General features: G+C 37.5%; 1 protein-coding gene across 1 annotated transcript; it reads right to left on the bottom strand.

Annotated features, from left to right (window-relative positions):
* Nucleotides 1-4,734: 4,734 nt before the first annotated feature.
* On the bottom strand, nucleotides 4,735-7,200 carry LOC126487583 (non-POU domain-containing octamer-binding protein). Its single transcript, XM_050120485.1, has one exon. The coding sequence runs from the start codon at nucleotides 7,077-7,079 to the stop codon at nucleotides 5,658-5,660; it is 1,422 nt and encodes a 473-aa protein (XP_049976442.1). The 5' UTR covers nucleotides 7,080-7,200; the 3' UTR covers nucleotides 4,735-5,657.
* Nucleotides 7,201-18,774: the final 11,574 nt, after the last annotated feature.

Here is an 18,774-nt window from a genome sequence, read left to right as displayed (position 1 = left end):
TTGCACAAAAGAATAAGATATGGGACTAGGAGAGGAACTAGCTGAAAAGGTGGAGGGGTCTTGTAGAAGTTGAAAGGGCCAAGAGAGGGTAATGGGCTGTGGATAATCTTCCAATACTCTGTACATACATGAAATTGTAAAAATTTAATTTAAAAACGTAGAGCCTGAAAACAATTCCAGTGTCTAGTAATACCTGCCATTGCTATCATTCTGGCAGAGAGAGGAAGAACTTTGTAGATGAAATTTTGTAGTTGGTAACAGGTAAGAAAAGACAAGTCTGCTCTCCCTTTCTTTATTCCTGATTTCTCAAGTGCTTGTAGCAACACATAGGAAAATTGTAGAAACTGACATATTTTGAAGTGTCAGGTTATTAATGTCTTCACAACCTTTTAATATTTAATATTAATCATTGAAGTACTTCTGATACTTCTTTGTGCTTTAAGAACAAAATATTAGTTTATTTTATGGTTATTTTAGACACTTGTCTGTTTCCTATTGAGAGAGAGAGCAATCATGTGGATTTGGGTGGGTGGGAGATGGGGATTGTCTGGGAGGTTTTGGGAGAAAGGAAATGATAATCAGTATAGATTTTGCAAAAAAAATCTGTGTTCAATTATAATAGCAAGATATTTAACACTAAAAAAGTAAATGGAATTATTAAGCAGGAAAAAAACAAATAGAGAAGCAAACTTGATGTCTTACACAAAAAATTCTTTTCAATTTATCAACAAACCTAAATTCTCATATGAAAAATTTAATGAAAATGTTCTTCCCCGTGTCACCACACTGGGAAGTGATTTAGGTTTTGTTAGCTTCTTTGATGGAAGGATGAGTTATACTAAAATTTTTCACAAGGATGTAAATGCAGTGTCTACCTCTCACTCTGGATGGTATCAACTGTCAAAAAAAAATAATGTGACTAATTCCAATTAGTTATGTAAATAAGTATATGAGTATTGTAGGTGCTATATACAGGATGAATTTATAGAATTTGCCAAAGCCAACATTTCAGACCTACACACCTATTTTACATAGCTATAAAACTACAGAAGGCCTATTCAAGCGTGGACTTAGAGCACCACCTAATGTTAACATAACTGAAGTAACTAGGGAACTCAGGTAACAGAAGGTAGACAAAATCAGACTCTCAGAAATGTATATGTTCATGTGCACCTTCACATTGCTCTTCTTGAAGATTCCTCTGACCTCAGCAAGCACCGAGTTGGGGACAGATCACTGTCCTCTTGTAGAGTGACTCGTCAGTTTTGTTCCAAGGACAGCTGCATGGCAGCTTGGTGCAAGATGGAAGGGCCTTGATGTCTTTTCTTGTGCGTTAGCACTTCTCTGTTATTAGTTTCAGTTCTAATTAAGTCTTTAGATAGGAGAAGTACTGATTAGTTACAGTAAATATATCAAGGGACTCATAAGAAAGAGAAACCAATGCTTCTGTCCAGAAGAGAGAAGTACTCAATAAATTCTTCAACTCAGCTCATGATCAAATGAGGCACGAGCGATCCATTTGATAACTGCCTTTAAACACACCAGTGGCTGCAGTGCTCCCGCTCCAATTAGCCAGGCGGTTTCTAAGATGAATTTCCTACTGTGTTTTGGATGCTGTAGTGTATTAAGGAACTGTTTCTGAAAGAGGAAGTCACAATTAAGTTAATAGCCAATTTACTGGAAAATAATGCCCTCTTCCTCTGACTCTCCTTTCCTTTTCCTTCTGATCCCTGACTTCCTTTGTCTGTACATTTTGATTTTGGCAAAATTATAAACATAAGATGATGGAAAAATGTCATGAGTTGTGTAACCTCTTGATAATTTTATTAAAATATTCACGTTTTTAAATGAAATTTGTGTACATTAAGAGGTATAAGGGTTAAAAGTTTTGCCTAATTAATTTGCAGTGTAATGATTATATTAAGTAGTTACTAAACTCTGTCACATATAGAATAAATTCGGCAGTAATTTGTATAAAATTAGGAGTGTGGATTATGGAACATAATTACTAGTATTGAATTATAGTGCTTAAATTCTATGCAGCGATGGGAATGCACACTTAATTTACTGGTATAAATGTGTCCATAGTGGATTGTACTGGCAGTATCTTGGCTTACAGGCACTGACTTATTGGGAAGTATTTTGGGCATAAGATTGAAGCCCACCCCTGTAGTGTAACACTTCCTCCAATAAGGCCATGCCCATTCCAAAAAAGTCATGTCTCTTAATAGTACCACTCCCTGTGAGATTATGGTGGCCAGTTTCATTTAAACTGCTTCATTCCACTCCTTGGGCCCTATAAGCCTGTAACAATATCACAATGCAAACTGCACTTAGTCCAACTTCCAAAGTCTCTATAGTCTATCACAGTCTCAACAATGTTTTCAAAGTTCTTGCAATCTCTTAACTATAGTCACCTGTAAAAAAAAAAATTAAAATGCCGAACACATATTTTTCAACAGGTAACGGCACAGGATATACATTATCATTCCAAATCCAGAAAAGAAAGCATATCAAGGAAATAATAAACCAAAGCAAGACCAAAACCCAGTTGGGCAAACTCCAAACTCTGCGTCGCCATGTGTGCTGTAGAGTACACAAACCTCCAACCACATTTAGCTTTATTGACCGCAACACACTTCTTCCAGTTGGGTTGGTTTCCCTCACTGTTAGCAGCTCTTCTCAGCAGATATCACACAACTCTGGCATCTCTAACATCTTAGGTTCTTGAAGGCAATCCAGACTTCCACTTCATAGCTCCCACACAGTGGCCACTCTACTTGGCTTCCATTCAGGGAAACTTTTCAGTGACTTTATCTCATAACTCCTTTCTCCTAGCCTTAACTCTGAAGTCAGAATCACGTGACTGAAATTGCCAACATCTGCTGCTTATTAGTACTGGAACGTGCCAGTCTCGTTCTATTATATCTTCACCAGCTTTCTGTCTTTCACTGCCTTGGCTTGGCTGTCCTGAAACATGCTCTGGAGACCAGGCTGGGCTCAGAATCATCTAGTCTCTGCCTTCCCAGTGCTGGGATTAAAGTGTGCCCCTCCAACTAGCTCTAAGCTTTTCTTCAGTTTCTTTCCACAAGTTAGAAACTTAGCTGGATAGGATCTTGCCCTGAGGTTATTACTCCCTTTATTCCATTCCTTAATCCATGTATCTCCTTGAACACAGGATTTAGCTTCACTCTGGATCCTGGTGCTGTTTTTGTAACTCAAAATTTCCTTTTTGTAATTTACCTTGCTCAATTTGCTCCTTTTCATTTTAAATACTCATATGTGACAATACATAGATTAATAGGAATTGATTAATTTAAATGTAGGAGTTAGTAATAAGGAAATCATCAATTGATGAGAATATCTTAGCTTATTTTTATTAATTTAATAATTTCTTATGTAGGAAATCAAGAATCTGAAACTGACTTTGGGTCAACTAGGAATTTTTGTAACAAAATTATTTGATTATTGGTGAATTGCAGACCTAAACAGTCAGGGTTTATTAGGTCAATATAACCCTACCAACATTAATACATTTCTTTATATCATTTGGATGTTTAATATTATCAGTTTTATTTAGGGTGTATTTATATACAGACACACCAAGATCAAGGTATCTTAATTATATTGATATAAAAATCATCAAATGACTAATAACAAACAGATTGTACAGACATTTTTTGTTTGCAAAAGAAAGCTGAGAATTTCAGATCATTGTCTGTTTCAGTACATTAGCATCTGCCCTTTTCCAGCTCCTTCTGTCTGGAGCATCTCATATTCAGTGCTACTAACATCTGTAACAGGCATATTTATACCATCTTCTGGATATTTTAGTAAATGCCTTCTCACCAGTCGGATCTCTTCCTTCGAAAATTCACATATGTAAGAAATACTGTTTATATTAATTATAAACAGGATTCTCTTCAAGTTCCTTGAAAGTATAAGAAAAGACAAGCTATTGTTCAATCTTGAATGTATAGCTCAAGCATTGATTTATGATAGTAGAATCAACTATTATGGGGAATGGAGAGAGATTATATAATTTTCTGAGACATGCTAGCATTTAATTTATCTCAGGTGTTACTATTTTAAGCAAGGAAATGACTTAGTCATCTCATGTTTCATTGTCCTTTATCTGTGTTAAAATGTTACCCACGTGGTAAGGGTCTTTTCAATTTTGTCAGTTTTCCGTGCTTAGAACCTGACACATTTTCTTTGCTCAGATAGAATGGTAGTTCCAGTAGTTTTCTTCTCACTAACAATATGTTCATAACCATCAGAAACTTTATGTGCCTTAGGTGCCTTCTCCGCTGTATGGATAAACAAACTACAGTGCATCCATAAGATAGCACTAAGTTTGGCCACAAATAGTGATGACTTATTGATTTATTCAAGATTTATTTAAGCTTCATTTTCCTATGAGAAATAGACAGATTCAGGAGCTGGATATTGTTGGATTAAATTCCTAGCCCGATGAGAAAGGCAATGATGCAGGGAAAAAGTATAGTTGTTTAATTTCTAGAAGATAAAGAAGGACATAACTAAAATGAAAAAAAGAATGGTGGAAATTATTCAGCATGAAAGAATAATTCATACATCCAAGCACTGATGGTAGTACATAGTACTGTGCCTTTACCAAAACAAAAACAAGACCACAGAGAGTAGGTTTCATTATATGCAAATGTTAGAAAATCAACTAGCATGTAAAAGAAATACTAAACAAAATACATACTCTTTTTTTTAAAGGCTTCAGATGTATTTTAATAAGGTGATGCTGCATTACTGCTCCATTTCTCAGAAAAATTTCAAATTGAAGGTATCAGGAACAAATCAAACATAGTACACCAATAAAAAATGCACAGCGTAACTACCTAAGATAGGCAAGGCTAAGAGCTACTGTCAGACCTTCAACACACAGCAACCCTGTTCCCAAGATTGTACTAGGCCTATCAAGAAAAGCTGTGAACAGCAATATCAGACAGAAAAGGGCATTCAGTCTTGAGCAGTCCTTACCCAAGAGAAACATGGAGGCAAGTTTACACAAGACTTTTTCTTTTTTTAAAGATATACTAAAATGAAAACCTCTAAGAGAAAATGTCTTCCTTAGGACATGAAGGGGTTATATATGAGATATAACAGAACCGTATGTATGTTGTAACCTCTGCGGACATTTGTCTGAATTCTCACCTGGGAGTGAATGGAGGAATTGGGCTAGGTCATTGGAGGATGTTTAGGTTTTGTGGTATATATGTGGCAGTGTCTCTGGGGTTGGGGGAATAAAGATGAAAAAGTAATCAAAACATGATGAATGAAGGAGGGAGGGATGGAGAAAGCAAGGAAGGAAAGAAGGAAACAGGAATGATCAAGATTAATGGAGCGCTCTACGTTCACTTTGCTATGGTTCAAGGCCCTCAATAATCAACACATTTCAGGAATGCACCAGACAGACTTGAGAAAGCAATATACCACACTTTGATTTGTTAAATAACACCCCTCCCTTGCCCTCTGCCTCCAAGCATACTCCCTAGAGTATTACAGGCAGGGAAGACCTATCTATTGGGAAAAACCCCTAACACTTTTCCAGGGTAGAATTCTGGCTAGTCCAAAAAGAACCTTTCTTTTAAGGGTTGCGGGAAACTAGACGCTGCAACTTTTATTTAGTATCGGCGGCGTTTATTTGGAGCAAATTCAGCTCCAGGAGCTGGACGGTTGAAAGCAGGAGGATTTCCACCAATTGCTCCAATTCCTTCCATTGTAGCAGCTTGGCCGAAACGTTCAGTTGTTGGTGGGGTCAATCCCAAAGTTCCATCTGGCATCATAGTGGCAGGTCCTGGAGGAGCTGGGGTCCCAGTTGGCACAGGAGCAGGGGGCATGGCACCTCTATTGTTTATGCCCATAGCACCTCCCATAGCCATTTGGCCCATCCGTATCTCGTGTTCTCTCGCATCAGGGAAGGTTCCCTTGAATCCTTCCTGCTGTCGCCGCATCATTTCTTCTTGTTGCCGCCACATTTCTTCCTCACGGCGCCTGCGTTCCTCCTCCTGCCTGAGCTCTAGCTGCTTTCGTTTCTGAACTTCTTGGTTATGCAGCTCCTCCATTCTCCGAAGCTCTTCTTGACGCCTCATCAAATCCTGCCTCATTAGCATAACCTGGTGCTCACGGCGTGCTGCCTCCATCTCCATCTCCAGCTTCTCACGAGCCTCCTTGGTGTTGCGGTCCACTTGATCCTGCTGTTGCTTCTCCATCTCAATGAGTGCCTTCCAGCGCATGGCATGCTCATACTCAAAGGACCCTGGCTGTGCAAATCTGGGTGGCTGTTCTCGCTCCTTGTGAAATTGCTGGTTTTTTATAACCAGCTTCTCTGGAAGTCCCTCCTCATCATCTAACTGGTCCATAGGTTCCACAGTCACAGGCCGAGGAAATGTGGTTAGCAAGAAGGAGCCTTCACTGCATCTGTCCAGAGCTTTCCGAGCAGCTGGCTTCCCTGAGAACTCAACAATGCCTTTCCCTGAGGGCCTTCCTCGGTCATCTACAATGACCACAGCCCTCTCCACCTGGCCAAACACAGAAAAGGCTTCTTCCAGCAGTTCGTTGGACACATACTGAGGAAGGTTGCGGACTGTAAGAGATGCACTATGACAGGCAAAGCGCACACGTAGCTGCTTTCCACGGAGTGGCATATTATCCAACTCCACTTTGGCAATTTCCGCTAGGGTTCGTGTTTCCAAGCGAATAAAGCCAAAGCCTTTATCCTTATGAATGAAAACCTCGCCTGCTTTCCCATATTTCTCAAAAAGCTTCTTCATTTCCTCCTCAGTAATGTCAGGAGGAAGATTGCCCACAAAGAGACGGCTTCGTTGGGTGAAAGTCTTCTCTCCTGGTTTCCTAAAGTTCTTTAGGTCAATGGTTAAACCTTCATTCTGGCTGCTGGCCTGCTGTCCATTTGCAGGTATTGGTGGGGGTGGTTGCTGCTGCTGCTGCTGCTGCTGCTGCTGATGGTGCTGCTGGTGGTGATGTTGATGGTGCTTCCTTGGAGTATGGTTCTGCTTCTCCAAGTTAAAGGTTTTATTGCTCTGCATGTTTGCACCCTTGACTTCGATTTAAGCACAGCAAAGTGTCTGTCTCCCAATCCTAACCCCGACTTCCTCTGCCCACAGTTCTTTGCTCAGAGTAACGGCGACGCTGCACGGCCTCCACCGTCCCGAGCCAAAATACATACTCTTGACATAAAAATAAATTCATTTGGAGTGAGGAAGAAATTATCCTAATTAAGGGATCTACAGTTTTAATGGGATACATTAAGACTAAACTTCAAACATAAAGCGGTACACAAAATCTAAGCACATGTAGATAAATTTTGTCTGTTTGGTGGTAAGATTAAGAAGAATCGAAACTATTTTTATATGTACAATGATCAAAAAACAAAATAAATATATTGATTATAATGAAAGCCAGATTTCTTGATTTTAGATTTAATAGATAAAGAAAGGAGCAAATAAAATGAACATACACTGCAACCTAGAAATAGAGTTAGAAGTCACAATAAGTTTATAACTTTAGCATGAACAGCTTCTGATCAGAAAAGATAACGATCAGCAAAATGAAGATACAGACAAAATAACGAGAAAAAATATTTTATAACTATGTGTCTATGCATCTAAGAATAAATTAAAATAAGGAATCCATGAAGAATTATTAAAACTAAAGTCCAAAAAGCCCAATCAATCAACAACTGAACTAATAAATAGAGACAGTTCTCAACAGAAGAAATACACAAGTCAATAAATGTTTAGAAAATATTTAACACACTTAGCCACCAGGGAAATAAAAATAAAAATTGCTTTGAGAGCTCATCTCACTCTAGTCAAAATATCTATCATTAAGACGAGCAACTCTGATAAAGACACGGGGAAAACAGGTTGTTATTTGCTGGCTCCCATGAAAAACTTAAACTATAATTATTACTCAATTCAGCTGCACCACTCAGTGGCAAAAAACCTGAAGGATTCAATGGATTCTGGTGCTATTAAGAAACCATGACGAAATATAACTGGGGGTGGAAAGAATTTATTTAATTCATTCTTTCATATCACAGTTTATCATTAAAGACAGGTAGGGAAGGGATTTCAATTGGAATCTGGATCAAGAACTAATTCAGATGCCAGGCGATGGTGGCGCACGCCTTTAATCCCAGCACTCGGGAGGCAGAGGCAGGCAGATCTCTGTGAGTTCGAGACCAGCCTGGTCTACAGAGCTAGTGCCAGGACAGGCTCCAAAGCCACAGAGAAACCCTGTCTCGAAACCCCCCCCCCCCAAAAAAAAGAACTAATTCAGAGGCCATGGATTAGTGGTGCCTACTGTCTGATTATTCCTGGTCTTGTCATTACTACCACTTAATAACCTCAGACCACCAAATCTTTCTTTTTTATCCTACATGTCCTTTGGATATGTATTATGGCTTCCAGTTTATGTAAACAACTGATCTCTGTCTATATCTGATATTTTAGAGGTTGTATCCATTTTTTCTTCACAGTTCTGATGGTGTTGCTTATGCCCTGTGGAAAAAATCATTTTCAAAAAATAACACTTACATCTACAACATTTTAATTAGAAGACATTTCCTCATAACAGTGATGAAGCTTTATGTAGAAAACTGAGATTCAGAGATCCTGATTGAACTCTGGATGCAGGCAGTGGATCCTTTCTCCATCTTTTGTTGTTGTTGTTGTTTTTCTTTCAGTCTAGCACCTACTTCCCTCCTATGCTTTGCCTTTCAATTAATAGACAGGTGCTTTGTTTTGATTTGATTTCTTGACAGAATGTCACTGTACAACCTAGGCTGTCCCCAAACTCCTGGTTATCCTAACTCAGTCCTTTTCAGTGCTAGAATTTCCAGAAATAGATTTTCTGATATAAAAAAAAATAGCCAGAAACACCATTACTGATGCTGTTGCCCTTGTCTCCACTGCTGCTGCTCCTGTGTCCACTGGTTTTGTTGTTTCCATTGCCTCTGTTGTCTCCACTGCTACTGTTCTGCCTGGTTCCACTGCCTATGCTGTCTCCACTGATTACGATGTTTAGCTGATACAGCATCTGCTTATTTGGCAACAGGAAGGCTGGATTTGTGGAAGCTTGGAGCCTTGAAAATCTTGGGTTATCTTCAACAAAAGGATTAAAGAGAAATTTAGAAGTTTACAAACATCCTTATAGATATACAATAAGAAAAAGGTGCTGTGGAATAATCCTTTTGTGCACTTTGAAGATTTGTAGCTGTGATTGGCTTAATAGAGAAGCTGAATGGCCAATAACTGAACAGGATAAGGTTAGGCAGGAGAGCCAGATGAGGAGAATGCTCAGAAAAGGAAGGACAGAGTCTGGAGTAGCCTGTCAGATACACAGTGAGCAGGCGATAGACATGGCATGCTAATAAAGGCACCACTATATAATCAAAGCATAAATAAGGACTATGGATTAACTTAAAATGCAAGAGCTAGTTAGTAATGAGCCTGAGCTGTTGGCTGAGCATTTGTAATTAATATTCAGCTCTGAGTAATTATTTGAGAGTGGCTCCCCAACAGAAAATCTCTGCCTGCAAATGGCATCCAAACAATAGGCAAGAATTTCCACATGAAACATGAGAAAGCTTGAAAAAAGTTTTAAATGCACAAAAATAGAGATGAATACAGCTTCCTCACAGTGAAGAGACTGTCCCCTGGCACCTGCAAGATGAAGTCAGCCACCAGCCACCATGATCTAAGCGGCATAGTGGGTTCCCACAGTCTCACACACAGGCCACCATACAGAAAGCCTTCTCCCAGGTGCCCTTTGAGGGCTTAAGATATCAATGCAAGCCCTGCCAGCATTCTGTAGGTCAGCATTGGAGTTTTGCTCATGAAGACAGAGGAGGATTACAGATATACTGTAAACACAGATAGATTCAGATGGAAAAAACTCTAAATGAGTTAAAGTGTTTTAAAAATATATTAAGTCTTAGAAGAGAGAAGAGAAAGTATATATGTATATATATATACATATATATATATATATTCGTGGATTTAAAAATACAGTTTTAAAATAATAATGTTCTTAAAGGGGGGAGTAAAATAAAAAGCCATTTGAGGATGGAAAATACACAAAGTATGGATACTATATATTATTGTGTTATTTGAATTTTTTGACTGCTGAGGAAGGAGAGATGACTGTTAACTGGATTAAAGATGCTAGGTTAAACCAACCTATATATTTTAAAAATACCTTGAATTTCAAAATTTAAGTCAAAAGGTACATGGCTTTGGTGGAGAGGCTATGTTTTTATTTCCACAGGAAATAAAAAGCTGTGGATTCATTCCGGCTTAAAGAAAATTGGGTTTGAACTAAAAAGACCTCTGAAAATCCTGAGTACAAATATAAAGAAACAAATCTAAAAGAACTACAAGATATGTGACGTATATTTCTGCCTGCTCAAACACATAGAAAAAAATCATCTTTGACTGACTTATATACAATGCGTAGTCTATAAGTGATTTAACACGGATATTTTTGTTACCTTTAAAAGTTTATGTATTTTCAGAGCAAGAGGACCAGACACCAATAAAAACGTTGCCAAGACAAGTCCTCAATATTTCCTGCTTCAGGGAAAAGTCTGTCAGATATTCTAGGCCTATAGGTCAAAGATGGATGCTTTGATGTTACAGAAGAACTTTGGGTGACTTTCCAGGAAGCCAGATGTCCCTGCTTCTAGGTAGCATTTCACCCTTCTGGTTTTGATAGCAATGAAGCCTGAATAGTTATAGTTATAGCTTTGGTAAAATTTAAATTATAGTTATAATATTATAGTTATGATGAAATGTAAATTAGGTAATAAACTTTAGATTCACAAAGATAAGATAGATAACAGACTATTTTCTGTAATTTTGTCAAATCTAAATGGAATGGATATTTTAACTATAAGTTTTACTATGTTTAAAAAATCCTTCCTTTTTAATTAGACAAAAGGGGGATACTGGGGAATAATCATTCTGTACACTGTAAATATGTTTTACTCTCATTGGTTAATAAAAAGCTGAAAGGCCTGTAGACAGGCAGGAATTATAGGTGGGACAGCCAGACACAGAGGACTCTGGGAGGAGGGAGGACAGAGTTAAAGGAGACACCAGCCAGCTGTCTAGGAAGTAGGATGTATAGAAATGATGTAATAAGCAATGAGCCACATGGTAAAGCTTGGGTAAGAAATATGGGTTAATTTAAGTGTAAGAATTAGTAAGTAACAAGCCTGAGCTATTGGATGAGCTTTTATAATTAATATTAAGTCTTTTGGTGGTTATTTGAGAGTAGATGCAGGACAGTAAAACTCCACCAAGAAAGAAAGTAAACTTAAAATATGTAAAATGGAAGCAAGTTATTATAACATTTTAATTCATCAGTGCCTATCAGCAAAGCTTTTGTTCTTTTCTTTCAGGTCAGTACCCCTTTGTAAGATTTCACTGTGCTAATTATCAAATAATATATAGTTTAGCTATAATTCTTTCTAACAGTTTTGAACATTTCCTTGAATGCTCGTGCCTCTTTATTATAATACTTTTTATAATTTAAGATAGTTCCTAATACCTTTTTCATGTGTGAACAATTTTCATACACTTTGCAAGTTTTGAAATTGTTTGACAAACTTCTAGTTAATTCTGTTCTAGAAAACTCCTACCAAAAGGTTTAATTAAATACCTAACACACTCCTTTATACACCTCTCCTTAAAATGTCTCTTGGGGAATGGTGATGGAGATTTGTTGTGGATCAGCTGTCATTTACCTTTTGCCTCACTGATCAAGACAAGAATGTTCTAAATGGTTTCTGGCTTTCTTCATTCTTTGTCATGTTTTCTCTCATCTGACTCACATTGTATATGCCAGGTGCTTTAGGACACACATCTTTCTACCATGTATTCACTAGGTCAGAGTCTCCATGTTGCTATCAGAGTGAGTTGGAATTTTATATTTAACTATGTTTTTGAAGTCCACTGATGCCCTGGAAAGGCTGGCAGTAAGTTACTTATATTACAGTTGCCTCAGAATCACAAGAATATAATTAATTATATCTAATTTGACTATAACTCCCAGCTGCCTCTTCATTTTTATAGCTGAATTTAAACTCCACTGATACCAGTGGCCCTAGACAAAGAGGGAGTGAGGGTACCCAAGAAAATCAAGATAGTCAGATGGGCGAAAACAACAGATGTAGCAAAACAGTGTTAAAATATCATACTTGTTCATGTCTTATGGAAGTATTATTGTTTTATTTTGCCATGACTGTCTTCATCCCTTACAAAGGGCTTATGGAAGCTTGGTTTGAGACTCTGTTTAGTATCTTCATGACAATGAATTTATGATAAAGCAAACTTCATTGGATTTAAAATGAATACTAAGACGTCACTTTTGATTTTGATTTTGTATTGTGTCTCCCTATTTATATATTCCTCTACTTTGCCTATAGGAAGAATTGTTTCAGTTGAAGTAAATCACGTGGTACAAGTTTAGCAAACGGGGATGCCCTACAAGCTATTCTGTAGGAAGCACAACTTACAGACTTTAAACAACCACTTGTTCTTGAATCTTTATATTACAATAGCCTTTTTGAAATACAGGGATTTGTAACAGTTTAGAAGAGGTATGGCAGACTTGGCAAATGCCACTGTAATATACTGTCATTAACAGATGTAGATAGATTGAAAGAAGCTTGAGTGTGTTGAGAAAGCTCATAAATGTACAGCTGTATGTTTGCTTGAATTGATTCTCTGGGTTTGCTCTTGGGGATATTATAGAAGTAAGCAAAAAAAAATTGACCTCAAGAATCACTGAATCACTAGATGTTATTGTAGGTGGGCAGCCTGATTACAAGTTTGGATCAACTTTCCACAAGAGTATTTATACTATTTAAGTACAGCATTCTTGCAAATGTTGCTTAACATCACATATTTTCAGTGTTCTGGATTCTTAATTAAACTCATCATGATATGATTCCTGATGGTCCATAAAACTTAAATGCTTGAAAAAATGTAGAAAGTATGTGTGGGTGGAGGGAGGTTCGCACTGTGCTTGTGCTTGTGTGTGCACACACATATGCAAGCTTGAAATATTCTAGTGCTATAATTTTGCATCTCCTTTTAGCCTGTAAATCATCATAATCCTTAAACGTCCCTTATATCCATGGCCTTTGTTATCCTTTGCTAACAGCACAAAGACTTATTCAATTCTATCCCCAAAGAAATATTTGTTATTGGTGACACAACAGAAATTTAATTATGCCTCCAAATATTGAATCTCTGTGTTGCTCAAGTTTTTTTTTCAGAAAATTATATTATGATTCATAACTATTGTGATAGTGTTACAGAGGAAGACATGCCTCCTCCGCAAGTATATTATTAAAAGAAGACAATTGTTACTAAAGCTACAGTTACAAAGAAGCAGAGGCTTTGGTGCACTGTACAGCTTATGGCTACAGATAACAATAAGCTACCAAGACAGTAAGGCTATAAGACAGAATTCATCATAGTGAATTTACAATAATTACTATACTTCATTGAGTTATACTTGTTGAACTATGTTTCCAGAATCTCACAATGTTTACATACACTAATCAAAAATCATGTTCCTATTCTTTTTCATACAGGGTTGGTTTGCCCAACCTTAATACAAGGGGAGGAGTTTAGTTCTACTTCAACTTGACATTCCATGTTCTGTTAGCATTCATGGGAGGCCTGCCCCTTTCTGAACAGAAGCAAAGGAGGAGTGGATTGAGTGGGGAGGTGGGGGGAGGGAATGGGAGGAGAGGAAAGGGGGAATACAGTCAGGATGTAAAATAAATAAATTAATATAATTTAAAAAATCATGTTCTCTGGTTAATATGAACATTTTATATATCAGTAAAAATAAATTCAATTCAGAAAGAAAAACTATCTAAGGAAAAAAATTAAATAAACTCTTTTTAATAAAGACTGTCAACAAAGCCTTTATCTAGTCTTCTGTTTCTCAAACATACATTGCACAAAGAGACATACATACACACAGACACCCACAGAGTCCACATGAAAAAATAAATGTCTGGATTAATAAACAATGCTCAAAACTGTTAGATGCGGTTTGATATGATTTAATATTTTCTAGAGGTTACTTTTAATAGAAATGACAAAACAAAAAAGCATAGGGTTAAGTATTGAGATAAAGAAATCAAATGATTGATTGCAACTGATTTGGTTTAATATTTGTAAACCCCACCAGGTCGTAGGCCTAAGAAACACAGCTATGAGAATAAAACAGAATACAAAGCAATGGGAAAAGTCGGCAAGATAGACAGATAAAAATGAGTAAGTGCATCAAATTTATTATCTCCTTTATGAAGTAAAACAAGGCAGGAACAATGGTCTCATATATATCTGAGACTGAAACCCAGGGAATGAATTTAAGTTTGCAGTACACCTATCAGGTGCCTAGTGCAGAAGGGAATGTAGAAAATATGGTTTGTTTTTAGATAGGGAAACTCACATCATTGTCACTCTCTTCAATTGGCTTCTGATTTCCAGGGACTCCCCTCCTTTAATATCAAATAGTAAGATAATTTAAAAGAATCAATATATCAAGTTAACTATGAATTTAATAGTAAAAGGAATAAAAATAGAAGTAAAGAATCTTTTTTCACTTTAAAAAGTTGACGTGTAGGTTAAAAAGTAACATGAAGTTGGTCACAGGTCAACAAACAAAACAACTGTCCATGAAATATTGTTCTGACAGAGCAGTAGAATGGAGAAGGAAGCTTGCCTCCTAAGACAGAATAAACCAAATGAATTTGCAGCGATGAAAACTGTATGAACAGCGGAATATGTGTCTTTTCTCACAGAACCACAAGTCTAGATAGAAACTGTGATAAAAACAACAAAAAGTTTGACAGTTTTAATCCTGAATGATTAGAATGTGACCGAGTAGACTAGGACCAAATCTCACCCTTATCGGAGCAAAGCAGATGTTTTAACACTTCTTTCAGATATTACATAAACAAGTGCTGTTTCTGTACCATAAAAATGGAAATGTTATTTCAAGGCCAAACATATACAATTATTTGAAAGACATGGAAAGCAAGACGAAATCTCTTAGCTGATTTTCAAATTTGGAACTGTTATAGTCTTACTGAGAAAAGAAGGAAGCCATTGTTACACTCATGTTTTATTTACTGTTCCTTGGGCAATCTGTGGGGAAAGGTTAGCTTTCCAAGATTGTAATAATATTACATTAATCTTCTACTGAATGCATGTGACTGACCTAGGCCCTCTGCATATGTGTGACAGTTGTATAGCTTGATCTTATTGTGGAATTCCTATCAGTAGGAGCAGAGCCTGTCTCTGTCTGACCCCTTTCCGGGCGTTTTGGACCTTATTTCTCAAACTGGGTTGCCTTGCACAGCCTTCATTCAAAATGAGGTGCTAGTCTTACTACAACTTGTTATGCCATGGATGGGAATCCTGCTCTTTTCTGAACAGAAACGGAAGAGGAGTGGATATAGAAGAGAGGAGAGGGGAGGGAGAGGGGGAACTGGGAGGAGAGGATGGAGGGAACTATGCTCAGGCTGTAAAACAAATGCAAATACATAAAAATAAAGTGATGTGTAGGATGGAAGTTTAATTGCGATATTGGGAGATATTTATTTGTTTATTATTTATTTAGTGTTCATCTTACTCAGAAGATGAATATTGCTCTTATGAAGGCGTGTTGTAAATGATATAGCTCTTTATAAAAATGAACCAAGAATTTCCTTTTAAAATATGATATGGACAAAGCATTTTCTTATATAGTTCAAAATACATCTGCTAAAACTCAAGGGTAGTGCTTTAGAACAGAAAAGACATTTTAGTAAAAGAAGTTCTATTTCTCCCAATAAAATACGCAATACTATCATTTCTAAGAATATGTTCAACTATTCAGAGAATGACTTTGTTTTTCTATGCATCACAGTGCGACAAGAGCTCTGTCGTGCCAGAAACATGGATGCTCAAGTTGGAATCCTCAGAAAGAGAAATAATCTAAAAGAGAAAGTCAGAAGTGAAGCAGATTTTATAGAACTCTGTGAGTTACAGACGTTGATTTTTGTTTGTACAGTCCAATACTTTATAGACCAGATCTTCATCTTTGAGTCTCAGAAAGACCCTGTGATACAGTGTGACCTAGAGACCTCAACTCCTTATCTACAGAAAGCAGATAACAGGGCATGGCTCTTAGTCTGTTCTGTCTGTGTTCTCCCTTGGTCAGCACTTGGATGTTCTTTCTCTTTATCATTCCTCCAGAAGCCCAGGGCAGGCTTTTTCAGGAATCAATTTTGCTGCAAGGAACAGTAAAAGCACCTGGTGAGTAGCATCCTTCTGCAAAGAATTACTTGTTTTAATTTTCTAACACCACTTCAGGAGAAATAGCAAAATATAGACTATAGTAAAAATACCATTGTCACTGCGCTGTTATGATGTTGCTGTCTACTGGATTGGAAAGACTTGAAGCTTTGAAGCACTTTGAATTCTCAAAACAAAGAGTGAGAATTAACTGGAGATGGGGAATCAGTGGAATAATCACTTGTTTAGGTGGCATTCAGATGGTAATGTTGCTGAGAAGAAATATTTATGTGAGACACAAGTGTTATTACCATTTGAATAAAGTAATTGTTTTGTTTTATTAGTAAAAAGATTTGTACATAATATGTGTAGTGGTTTATGATTGAATTAGCAATCTGTTTGCATTTTCTGGCCTTTTCTGTAAGTACTGTAGATTGCTAATTATTTGCCTTTGAAAAATGAGTCATTTGTTCTTAAGTTCTTATATTTCCTAGAATATTAGGACTAACAAAGTTTTTCACAAATTCATTTCAAAGGGTAATATTTTATGTTATCTAAGAAGGAAAACCATGGAACGCAAATAAACTAATTTTATAACTGTGGTAAGCAACTGATAAAGATAATAAAGCATTTATATATTATTTTTTAGCGTTAAAGTGGCTATCTGCAAGATAAGCTTGCAAGCAGCTTCGATAATGTTGAAGAATACTTGGTTCAGAGAAAGAGAATGGAGATGGGGGCGATTGCTCCATGGTTCAGAGCACGCCCTGCTCTTGAAAAAACTGGGTTTGGTTCCCAGCAACCTTATTAGACATCTTTCAGCTTTCTATAACTCCAGCTCTGTTGAAATAGGAGTGGCGGGGCTGCGTCCCCAACACCCCGGCCGCTTGGCTAGCTCATGCCCGAAATAACGACACACAAACTGTATTCTGTTAAACACTGCTTGGCCCATGAACTCTAGCCCTTACAGGCTAATTCTCGCACCTGGACTAGCCCATTTCTAATAATGCGTGTAAGCACCCCAAGGTGCGCTTACCGGGAAGATTCTAGCCTCTGTCCATCCTGGGAGAGTGGAGCATGGTGTCTCTGCTCCAGAGAGCAGAGTTGTCGAGTCTCTCCGGGAGCAGAGCAGAGTCTGACCTCACTTCCTCTTCCGCCCAGAATTCTATTCTGTTTATTCCACCCACCTATGTTCTAAGCTATGAGGCCAAGCAGTTGGTTTATTATAATTAACCAATTACCTTCCTCCATCACAGCTCCAGGAGATCTGATGCCCTTTTCTGGCCTCTATGGACACTGCAGTCACATTCATAAGCACCCCCTGTCACGTATACATACAATTAAATAACAAAAAGAACCTTTAATAACACATCCCATGGGCATTGCTATTTCAACTTTCAATTTTATCTTTTAAATAGAAAGGTAGGCTACGCTGGACATATTCTTGTTAAGATTTCCTTCACAATGCCCAACAATAGCCAAAGCGTTTTGAGAGCTAGAAGCCTTACATCCACTACAATTGCAATTTTCTGTTTCGTAAAAGAATTTAAAATATTCTACAATAGAAAGGTTTTCTTTTGATGATATTGTAGGAAGACCTTGCATTCATGTCAGTTTCTTTGTATGTATGTATGTATGTATGTATGTATTTTTGATTTTTTCCTTGGTCTCTAAATCTTCATTGTACCCTCATATTTCTCTTCTATGCCATCATTTTCATGATTTAATGCAAATTGATACTAAAAACTGGTAAGTGACTTACCAAGTGTTGAGGGAGTTGGGGAAGAGAAGGAAAGAGAGAGAAAGGTAAAGAGAGAGAAAGAGAGAGAGGCTCAGAGCAAGTGGTGGACACTATTTCTAGACATCGATTAGAGTAGACTTTCCAACTTTCTTTAATTTTCAATAGTTTTGATCAGGTTAAATCCACTGTGATATGAGGCCATCATATACACATTGCTCGAGCACTCTGCTGTAATCAATGAGTAAGATTTGTGATAAAATCCTGTTTTAAGCTTGTTCTTCTGTACCTCACAGAGTAAACTATAGTGAGTTCCTCAGCTGTGTGGAACTACATATAAATCCACCTGGAATAGTCACTGATGGTCGTCTTAAGGTGGAATGATTCAATAACAGTGGACACAAGCCAGCACTCAGCACTTTCCCTTGGAGTGTCACCTGTTCTTGGCACTATGATTTTGTTTTGATTCATCCAGGCCATTCTTTCCTGATGTAGGAGAGTGCCTTCTACAGAACGGATAGTTTTCTCACTTTGGAATTAATATGCAGGGGCACGAATGGCCATTAGCCTAGCTGTAGGAAATCTTGAAAGAAAAGAACTGATTGCTTCTTCCTTCCTTCCTTCCTTCCTTCCTTCCTTCCTTCCTTCCTTCCTTCCTTCCTTCCTTTTTGATAA

The sequence above is a fragment of the Alexandromys fortis genome, unplaced genomic scaffold, assembly GCF_014885135.2.
Source record: "Alexandromys fortis isolate MF-2015 unplaced genomic scaffold, M_Fortis_MF-2015_v1.1 scaffold_191, whole genome shotgun sequence".
NCBI lineage: Eukaryota > Metazoa > Chordata > Mammalia > Rodentia > Cricetidae > Alexandromys > Alexandromys fortis.
This window is presented reverse-complemented; position numbering and strand designations above follow the sequence as displayed.